The sequence below is a fragment of the Antechinus flavipes genome, chromosome 2, assembly GCF_016432865.1.
Source record: "Antechinus flavipes isolate AdamAnt ecotype Samford, QLD, Australia chromosome 2, AdamAnt_v2, whole genome shotgun sequence".
Lineage (NCBI taxonomy): Eukaryota > Metazoa > Chordata > Mammalia > Dasyuromorphia > Dasyuridae > Antechinus > Antechinus flavipes.
Genome location: NC_067399.1, coordinates 58,464,156 through 58,488,017, shown reverse-complemented (window position 1 = coordinate 58,488,017; position 23,862 = coordinate 58,464,156). Strand labels below are relative to the sequence as shown.

The 23,862-nt window shown below is 39.8% G+C and overlaps 1 protein-coding gene across 1 annotated transcript in view; it reads right to left on the bottom strand.

Moving 5' to 3' along the window:
* Positions 1-2,059: 2,059 nt before the first annotated feature.
* The window catches only part of KCNG4 (potassium voltage-gated channel modifier subfamily G member 4), a 34,512-nt gene continuing 12,709 nt past the window's right edge, over positions 2,060-23,862 (bottom strand). The window contains exon 2 of the mRNA XM_051973538.1: positions 2,060-2,794. Coding sequence (XP_051829498.1) covers positions 2,060-2,794 — 735 coding nt within the window. The remainder of the gene's footprint in view (positions 2,795-23,862) is intronic.

Here is a 23,862-nt window from a genome sequence, read left to right as displayed (position 1 = left end):
GTGTGAACTCGGGCAAATCCTTTTTTCTGAGCCTCAATTTCCTTATTTGTTGAACAAAGGAGCTGGATTGGAGTATAAATATTTGCTCAGTAAACTAGGAAGGGAGGGTAATACAGAGGAAAAAGATGTGGTTGCAGATCCAGAAAATCTGAGTTTTAATCCTGAGTGATCTAGCTGAAGCTCAGTTTCTTCCTCTGTAAAAGAACTGAGTTGAAGCAAATGGTCACTGAAGTTCCTTGCAACCGTAGGTATGGAATCTTTGTACAATTCTCGAATTCTATAATCCCAGGTGAAAAATGTGATAACCATAAGAATACTGAATTGGAAGTCCAAAGATCTAGCCTTTAGCCTTGGTTTGTATCCCTGACTTGATGTATGATAATAGGTAAATTTCTCTGAACAGTTTCCTCATTTATCAACTGGGGAATATAATGTCTGCCTAGCCCATTTCATAGGTTTGTTGTATCAGATGAGACAGTTAATATACATGAAAATTATTTGAAAGGCATAAAATGTCTATACATGTAAACTGTTATGGTTATTATGAACAATAACTTATAATAAAAATTAATGGATTTTTTTTCAAGAAACTACTTGAGACTGCTTCTCAACTAAACCCAAAGCAGTCACAGACCTGAGCAATATGGCTTTTTATATGGTGATTATTTACATGAAGTACAGTCATTAAAAGACTTCATGTGCTTTTATATTCACTCGGTGCCTTTTAGCTGTAATTCTAATGCTGACAGCTATCTAGGAAGTCAATCTAGAAGGGCACTCCTTCTGGACTGTTTCTGGCGATATGAGGTATATTTGTCCTTCTGCGCCAAGAGAGAGCTGATACCTGCGGCTGTGATGACCTCTCTTTTTGTCTGTTGTTAGCAAGACCCTATTGGGCTACTTTGGGAGCAGCTAATAGGGTACCAAGAGTTACGGAAAATGTCCAGGCCTGGGACCCTTTGAAATTTGAAATCTAGTTTGTCCCAGAGAAGAGGATTAGGCCCTCACCTTGTGGTAAGGTGAGACTCATTCTGGCCTCAGACATTTACTGGTGTGTGGTTCTGGGTAAGTCACAGCCCTGTGTGCCTCAGTTTCTTCATCTGTAAAATAAATTAAAGAAAGAAATGGCAAACATTCTAGTATCCTTGCCAAGAAGACCCCAAATGGGGTCACAAAGAGTTGGACATGACTGTAAGAACTGAACAGCAAAGGGAAAGAGAGACTTTAGAAGGATGCTACCTACTTACATGGTTTGTTGTGGTAGAACCTCTAGAACTCTAGGTGAGAGTGTGAGCCAAAGCAATTGGGGCATTCCCTCACTCTTGGATTCCTACTGGGGATATGGCTTATGAAGGAGGGTTAATTCCCATGGATCTCCTTTTTAAGGACTAAGGACACCCAGCCCTGTAGAAAGTCCATGACTAGTTTGGGAATAATAGCAACAACTCATATTTCTATAGCACTTTAAAGGCTACAAAGCATTTCCCCCTAAATAACCCTCTAAGGCAGGTAGCATAGTAATATTATGCTCATTTTATAGGTGAGCAAATGGTGGCTCAGAAAATCCTGGGACATCAAAGGGATTTAATACATCAAAGCATGACCCAGTTGCTACATGGAGCAGGGTAGCAGAGGTTCAAGAGTGCTTGACTGGAGTAGGACAAGCCCGTCTTGACAGCGAAGGGTTTTTGAGAAGGTCACAGATCTGAGCTAAGCTTCTGGTATTGAGCTTTGGATGGTCCCCTTAGAACCCTAGGCAGCTTCAGCAAGCTTCAGCTATTTACAATTTGCATTGGATTGCAGTGAACTGGGGGTGAAGACATTTGATTCTTCCTGGACCTCTCACTAGCTCTCTGGGTGATCATGGGCAGATCATGTCCCTTCTTTGAGGCTTTTTCACCTGTAAAATGAAAGCGATTGGATTAGTTCATCTCCATGGCCTTTTCCCACCCAGAACACTCCATGAATCTGTTTCCTCCCGTTCCCTCTTCCACCCATGAAAGCTTCTTTTCCCCATCTTTCACAGTCAGAGGTATTTGAAAGGCAAGGATGTTCCTTCTCAAAGTAGGTTCTCTGTTTCCCCCAGGACAGGCTCATTGGGCGGGGTGGTGTTTTGTATGCGGCTGAGCCGGGCCTGCAGCCTCTCCTGTTCCTTCTTCAGTTCTAGATAAGAATGAGAGAAAGTATGAAAGATGGACGTGGCTGGGAAGGCCATGATCAGTATCCCACTCAGGATGCTGCTCAGGGCAACCACTTGTCCAGGGACACTCCGGGGCACCATGTCCCCGTAGCCCACCGTGGTCATGGAGATGATGGCCCACCAGTAGGAAGCCGGGATGCTGGTAAACTCGAGCACCCTCCCTGACTCGTTCTCGGCCACGTAGACTAAAGGGGAAAAAAGGGTGACGGCGACGCAGAGGAAGAGCAGGAGAAGGCCAAATTCCCGGGTGCAGCGGCGCACCGTGAGGCCGAGGGTCTGCAGGCCCAGGGAGTGCCTGGCCAGCCGCATCACGTACAGGATGCGCAAGGCCCGCAGGATGCGCAGGACCAGGCCCACCTTCTCCAAGTAGCTGTTGCCACTGGACTTCTCACTCTCCCCTTGGGCTTCGTCCGACACAAAGAGTGACACGTAATAAGGGGAAATAGCCATGATGTCAATGATGTTCAGGGGGCCTTGGAAGAACTGGCACTTGTTCCTGGCCTGGATAAAGCGCAGGCAGAACTCCAGGGAGAACCAGGCAACGCAGATGCTCTCGATGATGAAAATGTAATAGCACTTCTGAGAACATTCACCCTGTGCAGGGATGGGGAGGGGGAGAGAAGAACAGACATGGCAAAGAAAGCACGTCAGTGGGCTGGGTGAGGAAGGGCCAGGGCTACCCCAGGGGCAGTCAGTGTGAGTCAGGAGACCAGACTGAGTTCTCCTGCGGGCTCTGTGATGAATGACCCACTCAGCCTTCATGATTCTCCTCCCTTCTGGGGGCCTTCAGTTTGCTTTTATGTTCTATGTTCTAAAGGCCCTTCCAGCTCTAACACTCTCTGTTCTAAGGGCCCTCCCAGCTCTAACATTCTCTGTTCTAAGGGCCCTCCCAGCTCTGACATTGTGTGTTCTAAGATCCCTTCCAGTTCTAACATTTTCTGTTCTAAGATCCCTTCCAGCTCTGACATTCTGTGTTCTAAGATCCCTCCCAGCTCTGACATTCTATGTGTTCTAAAGGTTCTCTCAGCTCTGACATTCTACATTCTAAGGGCTCTCGCTGCTCTGACATCCTGTTTTAAGATTCCTTCAAGCTCTGATATTCTCAGTTCTAAGATCCCTTCCAGTTCTGACATTCTTTGGTGTTGATCTTCCCAGCTTTCTTTCCAATTTATCATCTTAGAGAGTTGTCTGCCACATTGAGAGGCTGAAGACTTGCTCAGGATCAAAGCAATAACCAAGAACATTTCCAAATTCACAGTGGTAGAGTTGTCATTTGGACCATTCCTAGCTTATCTTCCCTCTGAGTTTCCTTACTTGCATGCTATATTTGCCTCATGGGTCTTAAATTAAATATTTATAAAATACTTATAAAATGTGAATTGTCCCTTTTTCCACTTTCCAGTGTTAAGCTACTTCAGGATTAAATGACAAGCTCGTTCCACAATATTCATTGATCCAACGTTTATTAAATTCTTACTATGGGCAAAATTCCATGAGTGATGGTCAATTAGAACCAGCACTTGTGCTTGAGAAGCTCACATTGGTAAGAGACAGACATAGAGAACTGAATTTGGAGCCAGGAAGCATGGATTCAAATTCTGCCTCTGATGTTGACTTGCTGTGTGATTGTAGGTAAGTCACTTTTCCTTTTCTGAGTTCAGTTTCCTTAAGTGTGAAGTGAGAGGCCTGAAGCAGATAGATGTCATCCAGGTCTTCTCCCACTTCTGCAAACCTGTGCTGTGTCTTATAAATGACAATGCCAGGACAGAAGGTAAGTGGCTCGTGACTAGCTTTTTAAAAAGGGTTGTCTCGCTAAGAGCTTGAAGCCTTTCCCCTTATCTAGATTTTTAAAAAAACATTAGCTGCTGCTGTGTGACATGCTAGGGAAGTATGGTTATCTGAGAAACCTGAAGACCTTTCCTCACCTCCTCCAGCTAAAGGAGGTAAAGAATACCTCATCCAATAGAAGTAAAGGTAAGTTCTCCCTAGGAAGGATGAGATTAAAATAGTTTATACAATTCTCTTGGGAATGAAGAAATTCGGCACTACATTTGCCAAAAGGCACGTTCACTCACCCAGCCCTACCCCCATAGACACTGATTCTTTGAATCCTCCCCTGAAGCCTAAATCAAAATACTAGCAGAAGAGCTAGAGAGTTTAGCAGACCCTTTAGGTGTGGTTGGAACAACATGAGTTATCTGGAACTCTAGGGCACAAAACAAATTCAGATGGGGCTTTTTGAGGCCCTGAAAGGGCTAAGGAGGGTAGACAGTTCCCGAGGTACCCATAAAAGAGACACACGTTATTTTACATATAAAAAACTCACATTTATCTGAGATCACTGAGGCCTTCCCTCACAATAACTCTTGAGGATTATTTCCATTTTACAGATAAGGAAACCGAATCTTACAATCCAGAAAATCGAGCAGGGACCCTTGAGATCACCTCATCCAAGCTTCCTCACTTTATGAATTGGGGGGAGGTGAGGCCCCTGGAGTTTGTGTTATTTAGTCACAGTCTTCCAGAGGTAAAGTGGAAGAGCTGGGATTGGAACCTGAGGTCTCTGACCGGTCATTCTTGTGCCACTGAAGCGACTGGACAAAGGTCATATGATTAATGAACCTGAGACTCTTGTCACCAAGTTTGGCATTTGATAGTTGATTTTTCTGGAGGACTTGAAAATTTACAAAGCACTTTCCCCTGCCAACTTGCTGAAGTAGGCATTAAAAATGCACCTAATTTGAAGTAGGAAGATGTGTCTCACTGTATGGGGTAGATTGAGTGCCTGATGAAGAGTTTAAAATCTGGTCTTAGATTCTTACTTGATGTCTAGGCATTTCACTCTGTCTTCCTCAGTTTCTCCATCTGCAAAATGGGTGTAATAATAGCATCTCCCTTGAAGGGTTGTTGTGAGGAGCAAATGAGCACTTAGCACAATTCCTGGCCCATAGTAAGCATTATATTAGTATTAGATCATCATCATCATCATCAGTACATCTGGGAGGGACCTAAGAAGTCATCTAGTTCAGTTGTCTCATTTCATAGGTCACAACTCTCACAAACTTAGGTCAATTTGCTCAATGTCACACAGTCAGAGACAGGATTTGAATATATTATGCTGGAAGTTTGTGGATGATTTCAGATTGACAATGAGATCTCGGGAATCATACTCAAGAGAAAAAAAATCAGTGACTTCATCTCAGACTACTGTGACAATCTCAGGGACCTGTATCAAAGTGACATTAAGTGATCAATTTTTAACTATAGAGCATGGTAAAACCTTCTTAGTTGTCTCTAAGAAATCCATATTCAGAGCTGTTGAGACTGATTCTCTTCACTAATGTGGTGGGTGCCCAGGTAGGAAGCTGGCTTATAATTCTGAGGGTGCAAACAGACATAATCTTGTTTGGCCATGATTGCCGCACGTCAAACTTTCATTTCATAACCTTTCCTAAATTTCATTTGCCAGTTTCAGATATGATTTGGAGTCATACAGTATATGATTAAAAAAGCAAAAAAAAAAAATCAACCCACTTTCCCCCTCTTTGATTCCTAATTCTCTGAACTTGGGATCAGTGTTCTTGCTTTTGTTACTTCCCTTTGATAATATCTAGTTAAATCACTTGATATTATAGATGGGGATTGAGGTCCAGAGAGACATCCAGTATTTTGCTGAAAGTCCTAGAATGGATTAATACTTAGTCCTAGACATAAGCCTAGTACCAAGATTTTCTAGTTCCCAAGCCAAAAACATTCCACCAGGCCATGGCAGCTGGGTTAAAACATCTTTCCCTTTCTTGGCCTATTTAATTGAAATTGCAACTCTACATTGCCCATACTAGGATGAGAGCTAGAGAGCTTAGCAGATTCCTTTAGCCTGATTGAGAGAGTCCCCTGGCATTCTGAAGGACAAAATAAACCCAGTTGGGACTTTATGAGTTCTTAAGAAGAAAATTATTTCTTTTAAAAAATTAATTAATTTAATACACATTATCCTGTTGGGAAGGAAAAAACCAGGACAAAAGGGAAAAATCACGGGAAAAGGAAGGAAATTATAAGCAATAAAGAATAGCTAGGGAAGATCCCTCTTTGTGAGTTCAAATTTGGCTCAGACACTTATTAGCTGTGATCCTGGGAGAGTCACTTAACTCTGTTTGCCTTGGTTTCCTTATCTGTAAAAAGGAGATGGAGAAAGAAATAGCAAACTACTTCAATGATTTTCAGTATACTTCCCAAGAAAACTCCAAATGGGATCATGAAGAGTTAGATTGTTGGAGAAACAAAGTAAAGGATAACTCCTTTGGAATTGAATTAATTCTGGAGTAAGAAAATACAAGTTCAAATCCTACCTCTGACTCTTACTACATGAGTTTCCTCATCTGTAAAATGAAGTGATTGAACTAGGTGGCCTCTGAGTACTTTGTGAGGTCTATTGTGAGCCTATGGTCTTATAATATATATCTTGCTCAGCAGAGAAGGAGGAATTCAAGAAAGACTGCAGAGAGATTGAGAAGGGTGAAGACTGAGAAAATGTCATTAGATTTGGCCGTAAGAAATCACTATAACTTTTGAGAGAGTATATTCAATAGGCTAATGAGCAGGGAGGCCAGACTGTAGAGTATGAAGAAGAGAGTGAGATGAGAGGACATGGAAACATCAGTGCTAGTCTGCCTTCTCAAGGAGCTTAGCCACAAAGGGAGAGAGATAAAGGAGAAACTATCAGGGATGGGTAGATGGAGTAGGGATTTTGAGGATGAGGAGATATGGTTGTGTTTGTTGATAGCTAGGAAAGAAGCTAGGAGACAGTGAGAAGAGAAGAAGTGATTTGCTGAAGGAAGCAGGTTGGGATGGGTTCACTTGTTCATGTAGAGGAGTTGGCTTTGACAAGGAGATAGACCAGCTCATTATGGGAGACTGGGTTACAGGCAATGAGGGAAGATGTCTAAATCATGTGAGATGAGGAGTTTAGGAGAAGCAACAAATCTTGACAAATGGTTTCATTTGCTTAGGCAAGGTTCTCAGCTGAGAGGATAGAGATAGTAAGTCTAGTCATGGGAGTTTTGGGGAATGATTAAAAGGTTTGGCAAAGTTGCTGTGAGGAGTGGCTGTAGTGAATTAATTGGGGGGTGGGGGTGGAAAAAATTTGCCTTGTAGCAAAGAGGGCCCTGTTGAGATAATATAAATTGATTGTAGGTCAAGTCTTGATGGTTTCATTGCTTTCTCCAGCTTTATTCAGTAGCATATGGGATAAGGGGAAAAAAGATGGATGGTGGGATTAATCCAAGACTGGGGTTTGGCAAGGAAGAGACTTGAATATAATGAAAGTCTAGATATAAATTGATTTACAGAGTTTGGATAATGACCTGATACAAAACTGAGGGGTGGAGAGACTGAGGTCATGGTAAGAATGAAGAATAATACTAGAAATTGTAAGGTGTAGAGAAAGATGGAATGATAGAATATTATGAAAGATAAAAGAATTTTGAAATTAATGAATATGGAATTTAAATGACTTAGAAATGACTATAAAAATCAAGGGTATAATCTTCTCTGTAGCTGAGATAGAATGGAACAATGGCTGATGGTAATTGAGTAGATTGAGGACCTAAGAAGTTAAGAATGTTTGAGAGAATATTAAAATGTACATTGAAATTGCCTTCTATGAAGATAGGAATTCTTGGAATTAAGAAAAATCCCTTTGAATCAACTACAGTACGTTGAGTCCAAATATAATGACTCTACCATGCCATCTCTGCCTTTATCCAAGTCATTGGTAAAAATGTCATGAAGCATAGGCCCAATCACAAATCTCTAAGGTACCTAACTGGAAAATTTCTGCTATGTCATTCTTTGAGTCTGGCCATCCAACCAATTCTGAACTCAACAGATTGTACTGTTGTCTAATCCATATCTTTTTTCTTTTTCCACAAGAACAATATGAGGCACTTCATGAAAAACTTTTTTAAAGATTAAAAAAACTATATCTACAGAATTTCTTTCATCTGTTAGTTTAGTAATCCTGTTCAAAAAGGCAATGAGGTTAGTCTGGCATGATCTGTTCTTGGTTAAGCCAGGAAGGTCTGCCATCAGTACTTCCCTTCCTAGCTGTTTCTCAAGATATTTTCTAGATTTTCCCCAGAAATTCCCAGGAATTAAAAGCAAGGTCATTGACCTATGGTTTTAGGATTCTGTTCTCTCCCTTTTTTCCTAATGATTTTATTTATTTACTTTAGACAAGGCACGTGGGGTTAAGTGACTTGCCCAAGATCACACAGTTAGTAAATGTTAAGTATCTGAGTTCAAATCTGACTTAAGATTTGAATTCAGGTCTTCCTGATAAGATATATGATATATATAAGTATACTCTTATCCACTGCACCAGCTAGCTACCCCCAGGACTTTATTCTCGTTTGTGGAAATCAGGATTGGATTTGTCCTTTTTCAATCTTATACTCCTCTTGGTTGCCATAATCTTTTAACTATCGTGAGCAGTGGCTTAGCAATCATATCTGTCAGTTCTTTTAGAAGCCAAATTTGGAGTCCATCTAATTTAGACGACTTGGATTTATAGAGGACAGTGAAGTATTCTTTTGCTATGTCCCTATTTACCTTGAGTAACCAACTTCCTGGCAGGCATTTCTAATATAAAGGTCATTTTCTTTTGCTCAGGACAGAGAAACAGAATAAGAAATGAGCAACTCTGCTCTGTCCCTTATCGTCATCACATCCATATCATTCCAAAGTCCTCTTTCTTCTTTGATCATCTTTTTTTTTCCTCCCAATTTAGCTTAAATAACCCCCAACGATCCTCTCTGGTTGTCCTTAGCTTCCCTTGGCAGTCTCAGCTTATTCTCCAGTCTCATCTGCCTCTTTGCATAAAAATTTCAATTCCTCTTTTTTGTTGCCTACATTTGTGCATTTGCATAGAGACATTTGAGACTATTAGTTTTACCTTGGGCTGTTTTCTTGGATTTTGTTTCCTGTGAATTTCTGGATATCTCAGCTGCTATTCTTTTTTCTTTGTCTATTCTTAAAAATTATATTCCTTTTAAAAATTTCTCCCCCCCCCCCCCAATTGTTATTCTTTAACTTCTTTCTTCTTTGCTTCTGCTCTCTAATTTGGAGAAGAATATACTTAGGGAGTCTTCTCTTTCCCCTATTCCTTTCAGTTTTAAAGTCTCTTTGATTAGATTTGTGAGACAACTGGCAAATATACTTTTGCTAGTCTTTGTTAGGCTCGTGCCACCTCTGGCCAGGAATCTGTCAATCCTGTGATAAAAGCTATGGTCCAAAACTCATTTTCAGATACTACTTTCTTTTCCAGCTGTTCACTTTCCAGATTAATTTTTCTCTTCTGCATCCCTTTCCTTCAATGGGCAAATAGTGAGGAAACACAACTTGTCTTCTTGCCTAAGACTTTATAAATGTTGGCACTATTTTTATTGGAAATGATATTTATGCTTACTTAAACCAGAGAATCAAGGTATTGATTATCCATTTTGATAAACATTGGAAGAGTCTCTGTGATATGCTCTGGGAAGGCAATGCAGCTCTGTATAGTTGTCTTTGTGTGTGTACATATGTGTGTGGTGTTTGTGTGTATGGTGTTTGTGTATGTGTGGTGTGTGTGTGTGTGTGTGTGTGTGTCTGTGTGTCTGTGTGTCTGTGTCTATCTCTCTGTCTCTTTTTCTCTCTGTGTATCTTTCTCTGTTATTAGGTCAACAAACAGCTGCCTCTGCACTCCTCAGGAACAGAGAATGACTATTACTTTGATTCTATTCCTTCTCTTTCTTTAACTGGACAGTTTTCCCAGTGGCTTTTGTGCTCTACAAAATCATTCGTAGGAGGACAGGCAGCTTCCTTTTCACTCTGAGCATTCAGCTCTCTCCTTTGAAGGAAGAGCCTCAAGTCTGGTTTTAAGCTCCAATGGGGAAACTTTTCCTTCTTTTTCTCCTTTGTGTTACATTTTTTCCAATATCCACCATCCTTAGAAGGATCAAATTTCCCTTCCTCCACCTCAGATTCTTTCTATTTCCCTTAGGAACATGTTACTATTCCTTATAATCTGGAATGTGGAGATGTTCCTGGAGTACTTTAACCATATGGTTTCTGGCTCTGACATTCTTTGTTTATTTGGCCACACTTGGAACACTGACTTGATCGTACAGTGGATAAAGTAAATAGATTTGAAGTTGGAAAGACCTGAGTTCAAATATTTGCTAATTATGTGACCCTGGGCAAATCACCTTTCTTAACTCAATTTTCTCATCTGTAAAATGAGGAAAATAGCTAATTCCCAGAATTGTTGTGAGGATTAAATTAAATATTTTACAAACCTTAATGCTAGCAGTTTGCAAGATGTGCATGTCAAAAATACAAATGCCACACATTTCCTAGAAGTCACCACCCAACTTTCCCTTTTCTTCACAGTGGTTAAGATTTTCAGCCTTTTTTCTTTGAGCAACTAATAATATAGAATTCAAAATTTGTATGGTTACTTTTTACCTATATGATCTTTGGTAACTGATTTCTCCTCTCAAGCTTTCAATTTCCTCATGTGAAAGATGGAGCTATGTTAGATGATCCCTAGATATATACACTTGTAGAATAAAATGTTAAATAATAAATGAAGGAAATAAAAAAGGGTATAGGAGATCAGAGGAGAAAAAATTAAATCATTGTAGGCTGGAATGGTCATGGAAGGTTTTCTTCCTCCCTCCCTTCCTTCCTTCTTTCCTTCTTTCCTTTTCTCCCTTTCTTCCTTCTTTCTTTCCTTCCTCCTTCCCTTCTCTTCTCTGTCTATCTGTCTTTCTCTTCCTTCCTTTCTCCTTCCCTCCCTTTTTTCATCCCTCTGTACTTCCCTCCTCCCTTCCTCCTCTTTTGCAATGAGTAGAATCTAGACAACCAGAGAGAGAGAGAACGAGAGAGAGAGAGAGAGAGAGAGAGAGAGAGAGAGAGAGGATTGGTTGGGGTGGTGGAGTGTTAGAAATGCTATAGAGATGAAAATTCACAAGGTTTGTTCTAGGATGGAGAAACAGTTCAGTTTAGTTCTCTCTGATAGAACTATATATATATATATATACTATATATAGAAGTAATTGGAAATAAGGATAGAAAATCAGAACCAAATTATTGAAAATCTTGGATGCTAGGCTAGGGAATTTTGACTGTTTTGTGAAGTGATTAAAAGTTATTGAATAGAAGCATAATGTGACAAAAAGTGAAGTATTAGGAAAATTAATCTGATAAATCTTGTACTAATGACTATGAGGGATCATTGACTCAGTAAATGTTAGGGTTAAAATACTTGGGAAAATGTCTTGGGGAAAAATGGGTATAATGAGAGAGATGGCAAAGGTGATGAATAGGGAACTAGTTAAGAAACAACTAATGAATCCCCCTAAGAAGAGCTTTGTAAATAAATTGGCCTTTTTTTTGAGCAAAGGCAGAGAAATAATGGATTCGTTTTATCTGAGACTCGCTTGCCAATATGGAATCCTCTATACATTTTCCCCTTGGGTCTACACTTGAGATAGTGCTACTTTTGGAAACTATGTATATGAAAGTATCATGGTTTTATATCATGGATATAAGAACACAAAAGTCAAAAACTTTGTTGCTAGAAGATATACATGGTAAAGGAGTGGGTGAGAAGGGCGGGAAACAATGGACTTGCCTTATTAGCCTACTTTTGTTCCACTTAACTTGCTTGTTCATTGGAGAGGACCTCGAGAGTGAAGTGGACTTTATAGCTTTGGCCTCCACATAGATCCTATAGATATTTTTGGCCAGAGTTTCCAATTTAAGTTTTGGAGGCACATCATACTCATAAAGAGTTTAAGGAATTAAAAGGAAGTTACAAAGAATTTGTCTCTAAGTCATATAGTTGTTTGGGACCTTGGACTTTTCATAAGAACCAAACACAGACAACAAAAAGTATAGATGTCTATCTTGAAGAGCTTTCGTTGCCTTCATTCGTCAGCCTTCTGTTATATATGGTGGCTCATAGCCTCAGTTTCAGATTTAAAAAATTGTTAGCTTGCCTTTTCCAGGGAGAGGCTTTCTAGTCACTATACCTTAATAAATAGAAGCCACGACTCTAGCAAGACTCTAAAAAGATGAAACACAGAAGATGTGACAGAGAGAAATTAAATGACTATGAAATCAGAGGAAACACCCAGCTAACACATGCATCCAGCAGAGACAGGGCTTAATAAAGATAACATACCTGGCAGAAGTAATCCATTAAAAAGCCACAGAATAGCATGATGATGTTATCAGAGAACATTGCAGCATTGGTGTTTTGAATTATTATGGTCACTTTTGTTCCCTATGCAAATTTCCTAATCATCCATTAGATTATAAACTCCGGTGGGGTGGGAACTGTATTTTGCTTTCTTTTCGTATCCCTGTAGCTTAGCACAATGCTTGACATAGATATTAATAAAAGTTTATTGATTGACTAACACAGGTTCCTGTGTTTGATATATGTTCCTTGGTCATCTGTGTTTCTTATGAATTTGTTCTCCCTCAATATTCCCTGGTCTTGTGAATTTTTCTGTATGTTTTACAGTGGTAATGTGGCAATCTATGAGAAAGCATACCTCCTGTGTACATGGAAGGATTTATTTTTATTGTTACTTTATTTGCTATTCTGTTTGAGTAAATGACTTTTGGTTTCTAACTTATATCTTACATCTAACTTATATCTTCTAACTATCCAGGAAAGATAGACACATTGGTGGGGCCTCATGAGCTAAGGTTTTAAGTAGGTGCTGATCCACAATGTGCTTTGGATCTAGGGTAGCTCTTCAAAAAGTCTGCATGTAGAAGGGTGGTTGAGTTTAGTGACCTGAATTCAAGAGAGGTGGTGTAGAGATCATAAACTGTGTTAGGGCAGGAAGTTCATAGAATCTTAGTTTGAGAGTTAGGAGGGATCTTAGAAGTCCTTTAGTCCCCACACCTCGTTTTCCAGGTGAGGAAAGTGGGGTCCACACAGTTTAAAACCTGTATGACTTTCTCAAAGTCACTCAGGGCTGAAGAAGCAGAGGTAGAATTCAAAAAATGAGTCCTCTGACTTGAAATTCTACAGGCATTTTTGCTTATCCTCCTCTGCCCAGCACAGAACTTTTCACGGGGGAGGTGTTGCTTAATGCTGGATGATCTTGTATTAGAAACAACATTTGACCGGGAGTGGGAGACCTCAGTTCTGGTTTGGACTTTATCATTAACTCGCTATGACCTTAGTGCAATCATTTGCCTCTTTGGCCCCAGCCAGTGTGAACTTGCTCTGACTTTTTTCCTAGCTTCCAATCCATGGATAACTTTCCTGAAGTCAGGATGGGGCCTCCAGCAAGGTGCATGAATTCTAGAGCTGGAGCCTTCCTGCTTGAATATTCCAGGCAGGCCAGCAGCAACCCTCTCCTCTCCCAGCCCCTCCTTGCCCAGGGCCTCCGAATCATACTGCACTGCAGCAACAGCTCGCTGACTCATTCTGACTGCATTGCTGCTCTTGTTGGAATCATGAAGTCACCCTCTCCAGCCCGGTCCGACCCTCAGAGAGTGGGAGAGAGTGGGAGAGCTGAGTGATCACACATCATTGAGACTGTCACTTCAATTTATGGGTCCTGAGCTGGGAGAGGGAGAGAGAAAAGGGGGAAGGAAGAGAGGAAGAAAAGGATAGAGGGGGAGAAGATGGGAAAGAAAGAAAAAGGGGGAGAAAGAGACAGAGAGAAGGGAGAGAAAGGAGATCTGGGGAAGAAAGGAGAGAAAGGAGAAAAAGGGGGAGAAAGAAGAGGAGAGAGAAAAGGGGAGGAAAGATGGGACAGCCATTGAAAGGTGGGGAGAAAGGGAAAAGAAAGAGGAGAAAGAAAGAGAAGAGAAAGAAGAGAAAAGAGGCAGACAGACAGAAGGAAGAAAGGACAGAAAGAGAGAGGGAGATAGAGAGACAGAAATAAGAGATAGATACAGACAAAGAGAGAAAGAGATAGAGAGGAGAAAGAAGGGGGAGAAAGGCAGGCAGACAGAAGGAAGAAGGAACAGGAAAAGAGAGAGACAGACAGAGACCGAGACAAAGAGACAGAAAGAGACAGAAATGGAAATAGAAGGAGAGCTAAACCTTGCCAAACTTTAAAATGATTTTATTTGCCAGAGGAAGTTCCAAATGTGATTATCAAGTCTCATAAGCTCATAGAATTTTAAACTGGAAGGGATGTTTGAGGTCATCTGCCCAAAATCTCCAATTTACAATGAAGAAATTGAAAAGAATAGTCCAAATTCACAGGGCTAAGAAATACCGGGGCTGAGATTTGAATTTAGAACCTCATATTCCAAAGCTAGCTCTTTTTCTACCACTTCACTGTGAGAATGGTATATTTCAGACTGCTTTGTATAGATATCATTAACTGAAAATCTGTTAACATTTAGAATTAGAATTAAAATAAAATTTTACTTTAGTTCTGGCAATTGTATATTGAGCATCTGGGTCTGAATTCCAGTTTTGCTATTTAATATATGTATAAACTTAAGTAAATTCCTTTGCCTCACTGAGCCTCAGACTCTCCTTTTGCAAAATGGGTAAATTGGACTAGATGCTTTCCAAGGCCTCAGCTGGCTTTTGAATCCTGTTCTTTGATTTATCACCTGACTCAGGAAGCAGCTTGGTGAGGAAAAGGGACCGGTCTGGGAGTCAGAACCATCAGATTCTAGTTCTTTTTTGTGAAGAGCTCCCCCAAGTTAATTTATTCCTGGCTCATTTAAGTAGCTTTCCCACTATCCCAGGAGCAGCCTCAGCCATGTTTTTTTACTCCACTCTCCCTGAACTTTTCCACTGCCCTGATAGAAGCTTTCACCACAAATATGTATTGCCTTCTCTCTCTCCTTCCACTTTCCAGTGCTCCCCTTTGTGTATTGTCTTCCTCCATTAGAATGCAGGAACTTATTTTTGCATCCCACACGCTTGCTTAGCACAATGCCTAGTACATACTAAATCCTTAATACTTTGTGTCTCCCTGTGATTTTGATTTTTGTTTTTGTTTCTCTCTTTGTCTTTCTGTCTCTCCATCTCTTTTCCTTATCGAGCTATCCCAGCTGTCCCACTTCTCCTTGTGACCTTGAGGAAATGACTTGACCTTCTGAACCTTGGTTTCTCCATCTGTAAAATGGGGGTGGATTTGGTTCCTCAGTCCCCTGCCACGCTGAAATTCTATGATTTATGATTCCAGGGCCAATGCAAGCTGCCCATTTCACCATAGTGCCTTGGGGGACATGGTAGTCACACATTCCAAGGGTGCTTCCTGATCACCAAACATCCTTTTTGGGCATAGATTTCAATGTTAATTCACAAACTAGAAGAAAAGCAGGTTTGTTAGATTAACAAAATTTTGAAGAAAGGATATTCTTATGTAATATAAAAGAATGATTAATTATGTAGAGGACAAAATGAGTATTATAATAATAGGGACCCAGAGATCTCTGCTTTGCCCTGTGCTGTTCAACATCTCCATTAATTGCCTAGACGAAAGCTTAGATTCCATCTTTGTCACACTGGCAAATGAGGTGAAGCTGGAAAGGGTGGTTAATACTTAGTATGGACAAATTGAGATCCCCAAAGATCTCAACAGTCTAGAATAATGAGCTGAAGTGAATACATGATATTTAATAGGGATGATTTCAAGTCCTATTCTTGGATTTTAAAAACAAACTAAAGATAGGATGGGAGTGATAAGGTTAGATTGCAGTTCATTTGAAAAAAAAATCTTAAGGTTTTAATGGACCACAAACTCAACATAAGATAATAGTGTAAACTGGCATCTCCAACACTATCCTAACCAGTTTAAAGAGAGGTTTGCTGTCAACATAGCAAAGATTCTTAATCAAGATCCATGAACTTGATTTAAAAAATTAGATAATTATATTTCAGTACAATTGGTTTCTTTTGTAGTTCTATATGCATTTAAGAAGATTAGTCTGAGAAGGGGTCTACAAGCACACACTAAGGTAGGAACCACTGAGCTGAGAGGCTTTCTGTCCCCTGCCCTGGTCGGATCACAAATAGAGAATGACACTCAGTTCTGGGCACCCCATTTTAGGAAGGAGATTGCTACGCTGGAGAATGTTCAGAGGAGGGGACCCAGAGTGGTGAAAGATCATGACATAAGAGAATTAACTGAAGTAATTGGGGCCATTTAAGGCCAGACAAATGAAAAGATTTAGGGATGGACATACACAGGGGCAGTTAGAGCAGTGGAAAGAGCCCTGGGTCTAGAATTAGGAAGACCTGAATTCAAATCTGGCCTCACACACATAGTAGTTGTGTGACTCTGGGCAAGTCACTTAACTACATTTGCCTCAACTCATCTATCAAATGAGCTAGAAAAAAGAAATGAAAAATTGCTCTGGAATCTTTGCCAAGAAAATCCCAAATGGGGCCACCAAGAGTCAGATTATTTCATGGCTGAAATAATCAAACCACAATAAAAATGCACAAGAGCTACCTGCAAGCACTATAGAATAAGGATAAGATTTGTGCAGCTTGGCTCAGAGAGACGAACTGGGATCAATAGATGAACATTTCAGAGAGGTGGATTTCAGCTAAACAAAAGGAAAAACTTGCTCACGATCAGAGCTAACCAGAAGTTGAATGGACTGCCTCAGAGGCAAGTGATGGCCTTCCCTTCCTTGGAAGTCCTCAGGCAAGGCTGGAGGATACACATGAGGAATGCTATACAGGGACTCATTGCACATGTTAGTCCCGAGGAGCTCTGAGAAGGGCTCCTATCAACTCTAAGATTCTGAGATTTGGGGATTTAGTGCAGACTATGGGGAATCAGGGGTCCTGGGCTCCTTAGGAAGTCCTGATGAGGCTTGAGTTTCCCTTCTCCCTCCTTCCTTCTTTTACACCCTTTCCCTCCCCTCCTCTATTCTTTATAATAAAGCCAAAAAAAAAAAATGCTTATATGGGCAAAAAGGGAAAATCTGTGGTCCTGGGAACTTCTGGCTGAAACTGAGTAACAACTGCCTGTTCTGCTAACTCATCTCCTGGAATCCTGCTGATGTCATAGAAAGGGTTGTGGGCCTCTCCATCCTAACTCACTAGCAGATGGTAGACGGGCTGAATTAATGAGGAGTTCACCTAATGATGTACTGTCTTTGCTTACCGTCTGCACTTGGGGGAGAATGACAGCTGCTGGGAAACCTGATTGTGTTCTTCTGAGTCGGCCTTAGGCACTGTGTGACCTTGGCCCTGGGAATTTTGTGAGATGAGGTGGTGGAACTAGAACAGGGGTTCTGAACTCTTTGGGTAGGATGATCCCCTTTGGCAGACAAGGTAAAACCTTAAAATCATGATTTTAGGGGGCAGCTAGATGGCCCAGTGGATAGAGCACCAGCCCTGAAGTCAGGAGCACCTGAGTTCAAATTTGATTTCAGACACTTAACACTTCCTAGCTGTGTGATCCTGGGCAAGTCACTTAATCCCAATTGCCTCAGCAAAAAAAAAAAAAAAAAAAAAAAAAAAAAATCATGATTTTAAATGCATAAAATAAATTACTTAAGCTTATAAGGGAAACTAGTTATGTTAAAAAAAAACAGATGTCAAATTATTTTAAAAATTATTAAAACAAAAAAATTAAATGATTAAAATAAAAAAATTTAAATAAGTTCACAGACTCCAGATTTAAAATCTGGTATCTAAGCTTTTAAATCCTTTGATCCTGCAAACTACTAACATTCTGAACTCTCCTGGAATCTCTGGCTCTGTCTTATATCCTCCTATTTGCAGATCTGCTGGCTTCACCAGTTTTACTGACTTCCAAGTGTATTTTTCTCTATTAGCTTCCAGGGGAGTATGGGGCCTGAAATAGGGTTTGCCTTTTTTCAAGTACTCAGCTTAGAAGAGAAAGTTCTTTGTAAAACCATACATAGACAGCCCTTTGATTGATTGATCACTGACATTTTCAGATGACAGTCACTGGCATCTAAGGGCAATTTTAAGATACCACAGCACTTGACTTTTTGTGAGTACAAATCGGTTGTCTTCTGAAATGGTCTGTTTATACTGCAAAGCAGGAACTATGTTCACAGGTCCACAGATTTAGAACTAAAATGTAACTTTCAGTTGAAAATGGATTGCCTGAGTCAGGGATTCTTAACCTGGCTATGAATTTTTTTTTTTTTAACATTTTGCTAATTGTATTTCAACATTATTGATTTCTTTTGCAATATTATTTTATTTTATGCATTTAAAAATATCATTCTAGAGTATTACCAGATTATCAAATGAGTCCAAGATATCCAACATATAATAAAAAGGCTTAAGATCTCTTGTCTAGTCCAGCCCCAACATTTTACAAAAGTAGCAGAAGGAAGTGATTTGCTCAAAGTCACATAGCCCCAAAGTAGTAGAGTTGGGATTTGATGATCTCCTTTTCTTTCCAGGGAAGCTTACAGTGTCCCATTTTGCAGACCTGGCTCATGTGAGATGTCCTTTAAGAAGTTTTCCTCGATTCTTCTCCAGTTGAAAGTCAAATGGCCATAGCCATTTTTCCTGTTACCCAGAAATGTATGATCAGAATGCTGAAAGGGGCCTTCAAGGACATTTAGATAAGAAAAGTTAGGCCCAAGTGATTTGCCTAAAGTCAAAAAAGGTAGGAAGTGGTAGGGGTAAGATTAAACCCAGATTCTCTGTCTTAAAATCAAGGTCTTTTTCTGTTGTATTTTGTGTCTTCTTTCCATGCTGGGATCACTTAGCCAACTCTCTCATGTACTTTCATTTTCTATTTTATACAATAGTACTTGTTCACTTTCCCACTAGATTGTTAGCTCCTTGAGGGCAGGCCTTGGGTCTTACTCATCTTTGTAACATAATAATTAGATGTAACAGGTGCTTAATCATGAACAATAGAAAAGCAATATGTTATAGTGGCAAGAGAATTGCATATGGAGTTCTTCCTTACTTACTAGGGGCTTACTACTTATGTGACTTTGAGCAAGTCTCTTTGCTTCTCTGGGCCTTAATTTCCTCATCTGTAAAATGAGAGTATTGGTCATGACTTCTAAAATTCTTTAAAGCTCTAAAAACTAAGACAATTTATTTTATTTTTTAAAAATAACTTTTTATTGACAGAACCCATGACAGGATAATAGTTTACAGCATTATCCCTTGCACTCACTTCTGTTCTGATTTTTCCCCTCCCTCCCTCCACCCCCTCCTTGAGATGGCAAGCAGTCCTTTATATGTTAAATAGGTTACAAAAACTAAGACAATTTAGTGGAAAGAATATTCATCTAGCTAGCTTCCTGATCTCATTCAAATCACTTTCCCTTTCTTTTCCTCGATTTCCTAACCTGTGTGAAACTGGAGCAATAGAGTTGATGATCTCTAAGACTTTAATGGACTCTGACTTTTCAGGGCTATGATAATTTGAAATACTAAGATGAAAGTCTGACCTAAGCTCTTTTGAAGTTCCAGGTCAAAGGCTGTCTTCTTTTTGCCTATTGACTTCTGGGAAGGGTCAATGAAACTGGAAGACCCCTAGGGCATATTTGAAGGGCGACCTGCCAAAATCATTGGCTATCTACATTTCCACATTGTCTGTGGAAGAAGAGAGCAATCCACCATGAGTCAATCTGCTGCTCTGTGTCATCTGCTTTTCTCTTCTCACTCCTACTTCTGCATGGCATAAGGGCATGTGGGATGCCAACTCAACCTTTACCAGGAATTACTAGCTCTTCTAGAGATTTGTAAGAATTAATTTTTACTTTAAGTCATTTTTTCCAGCTCTAATATTTTTTTCTAAAACTCCTTCCAATTCAGATGTTGTATATTCTAGGGTGCTTCTAGGACTTTTCAATATTTTATACTCTAAGGTATCATCCAAAACATTTGATTTGTTCTGTGTTGCAATGTCTTTTCCAGATCCAACATTCTGTTTCAAGTTATTGAACATTGTATCTTCCAACATTCTGTGTTCTAATGTTGCTTCTACTCTAAAATTTTGTGTTCCAACATTCTCTGTTCTATGATTCTATCTAGTTACAACACCCCACATTCCAAGGTTACTTTCAGGTCTAATATTCTATATTCTAATGTTCCTCTGTACTCTACAATTTTGTTTTCCAACATTTCATGTTCTTATCCTGCTCTGTATTCCAAAGTCACTTTGAGTTCTAATATTCCATATTCTAAGTCTATGTTCAGATATCCCTTATTACTCTAAAAATTTATGTTCTGTTCTATGATCCCAAACAAGTCTAATATTCTGTGTTTTAAAGCCCCAACTCTAAGTTTCTCTGAGTCAATGATAATATGCTTCTATGAAGAATCTGAGGTGAGAGAGAATAAAAACCTGAGATATTGAAAGCAAAGAAAGAGAAATGTGTGAGTTAAGTCCTGAAGGACTGAAAATACCAGCTTAGCTTCTCAAGAAGTTATACTTTGTTATTTCTCTGTTTTCTCAGGTTCTTGGCCAGTAGGTGCTCCTGAATCTTGGTTGATTTAAATTGATGAATGCTGAGTCAAAACCCTTGACAAATTTCACATTGGTAAAAATAAATGACATCCGACGAAGATAAAAATACAGTTGATAGGATTGTACAAGAAGCAGATAAGATTGGGTATATATAGTCATAGGGCAGACAATAGTCCTAAAAAGTATATTTGAGAACAACACTGAAACTACGGAGGATGATTAGAGATTTGGCTCAGGGTATTGAATTTTGAAATCTATGACAGCACCCACATCACCAGCTTAGTTAGCAAGAATAATTCACTAAAATGAGAAGCCACCTCAGATTGATTGGGGTGGGCTGTTCTTCTATCCAGCCTAGTTTTCTATATACCAGAATGTGACCAAAAGTCTCTGTCTTCTACATTTTTCTCAATCCTTTTGTTTGAAGGTGTTTGTCCTTCCTACCACTTGTCTTAAGGGATGGTTGTGTTATTTTTCTCAGGTCCCCAAATTCCTAATTTTGTCTCAGTAAAATTCTCATTGGTCTATAAAATAAGCCAGAGTCGAGGCTTTCCGTGATCATTGGTATGAGTCTTCAGAGTAATTACCTGAATCAGCTTTCTCTTAAATACTTAAATACTTTCTTCAGCTATAAACAACGATTCCCCATTGAATACCATGTAATTTGGCTTCCAAATTAGCTAATTTCAGCAGATATAACCCCAAAGAGAGACCAAATGAAAGAAATACTTTATGGAATCTTAGAAGAGACTTGAAGGGTCAAATAATCCAATTCCTCCCTCATGGTGGTCACCTAACATTGTTTGAAGAACTCCAGTGACAAGGAGCTCACTACCTGCCTCAAGATATATTCCTTTTCATTTGGGGACAGTTTTTAAACATTTTAATTTATTTTTATTGAACCTCTCAGTAATTACCACATATTGTTCCATTTCTAAGGACAAGATCTTTCTGTCATTCTTCAGATGAATAATAATAATGTACATTTCTCTCACTTTAAGGTATACAAAATGCTTTCATCACAACAATCCGTTGAGGTAATGATTATTATTAGCCTTGCAATTTCTTGGGCCACCATTTCCTCATCTTGAAGATGGAAAGGTTGGACTAAATGGTTTCTGAGATCCCTTCCAGGCTTAGATCTAGGTGAAATGGGGGCTCTGGGAAGATAAGTAACCTGTATGTCCCGTCTCTGCTGGAGACCAAACACCCCCAGATCCTTCAACTGTCTTTCTTATGTCATTTTCCTCAGCCTAATAAAGTGAAGCTCAGAACTGAATCCAGGAGACAGTTAGTGGATGATTACTTCCTGTGATGTTGACACTAGACTGGTAAGAATATAGCTTATGGTGTCTCTTTTTACTGATGGAAGGTAGTTTGGATTTTTCTCCAAAACCTCTAAAAGAAGATTATCAGGATTATGGAGAGGTTAGAAGCTTCCTCCCCCCTCTCCCCTCACAGTGCAACCCAAACATTGTTTTCTTTGTAAAACTTTCTTTGCTGCTCTCCTTTTGCCTGCCCAAAATTTTTGTGTGGCAAGTAGAGATGGGGGTGGGGAAAACAGCATTTAATAAGCACTGACTCTATGCTAATAATTTTTACAAATATGATTTCCTTTGATCCTTGCGATAATTTGGGGAGGGAAGTGTAAAGACTGCCAACAGAACCAAAGTCACTCAAGAACTAGAGGCTACTCTAGAACTAGAGGCTGCTCTAGAACTTGAAGCCATTCTAGTTTCAACTACATATTTACTAGATGAGGAAACGGAGGTCCAGGGAACTTCATTGGCTTTCTCAGAATCAGAGAGGGGAGGAGAGAAGGAAGAGTAGTGAAAGGAACAAGCATTTATTAAGCACCTTCTGTGTGCCAGACACTGCACTAAGTGCAATACAAACATTATCTCATTAGTTTTGAACACCGCTCTGCTGAATTCAAAGTTGGTGCTTTTTCTCTAATATCAGATGGTATTTCTGGAGGTATTTATACTATACTAGTATTTATACTAGCAAGCAAGACAACACTGGTCCTCAGGGAGCTCACATTCTAATGAAGGAAGATCAGAGTGAGGCGGATGAAAGAGAAGGGATGGGGAAGGTAGTCTCAAACAAGATAAAGTGAAATCTCATCAGTCACAATTTTGTTGTTTGCTGTTCAGTCCTTTCAATAGCCTTGAGGTTTTCTTGGCAAAGATACTGGAGATTGGCCATTTCTTTCTCCAGCTCATTTGACAAATGAAGAAACTGAGGCAAACAATGTGAAGTAACTTGCCCAGAGTCACACAGCTAGTGAGTGTCTGAGGCTGTTTAAGGTCTTCCCGACTCCAGAGCTAGTGTTTTATCCACTGCGCTGCTTGGTCAAAGTTTAAATGAATGGAATAGAATTTGAATGGATCATGTGTATATAGATATACATACATATATATACACCCATATATATGTGTGTGTGTGTCTTTCTCTCTCTCTTTGTTTCTCTCTCTCTCTCTCACTCCCTCTCTTTCCTTTCATCCCCCCTCTCTTTCTCTCTGTCTCTCTGTGTGTCTCTGTCTCTGTCTCTTTGTGTGTCTCTGTCTCTCTGTGTGTCTCTGTCTCTGTCTCTGTGTGTGTGTGTCTCTGTCTCTTCTCTGTCTCTGTCTCTCTGTATGTATATATGTTTCTATAGATACACCTGTGCCCTCTGTCCCAGAGACACACATTAAGAGAGAACTTTCACCTCAATCAGGAATCTCTGGGTCTAAGACCTGCCACAGTACAAATATAGACAGCTGATAGTGAAGGGGAGAGAATACCGGGTCTAGAGTCAGGAAGTCCAGAATTCAAATTTGCTAACTGTGTGATCCTGGCCAAGTCATTTAACTTCTGTCTGCTTCAGTTTCCACAACTATAAAATGGAATAATAATAACACGTATCTCCTGGGGTTGTTCAGGTACTTGCTGGCTGTATGACCGAGCAAGACACTTAACTTCAACTTAAACTCAGTTTCCTCTTCTGTAACCGCGGTAATCATATCCCTGTTCCCTAAGGTTGCTATGAGAATAAATGAGATACTATTTGTAAAGTGCTTTACCAATGCTAGATGTTATTATGATATAAGACTTTTAATAAAAACACATATTTTAATGGCAGAATATTTTGCTTGGAATGGCGTAGAAGTCTTTGGTATTTGTTTCATGAGTGATATCCCACACAGTGCA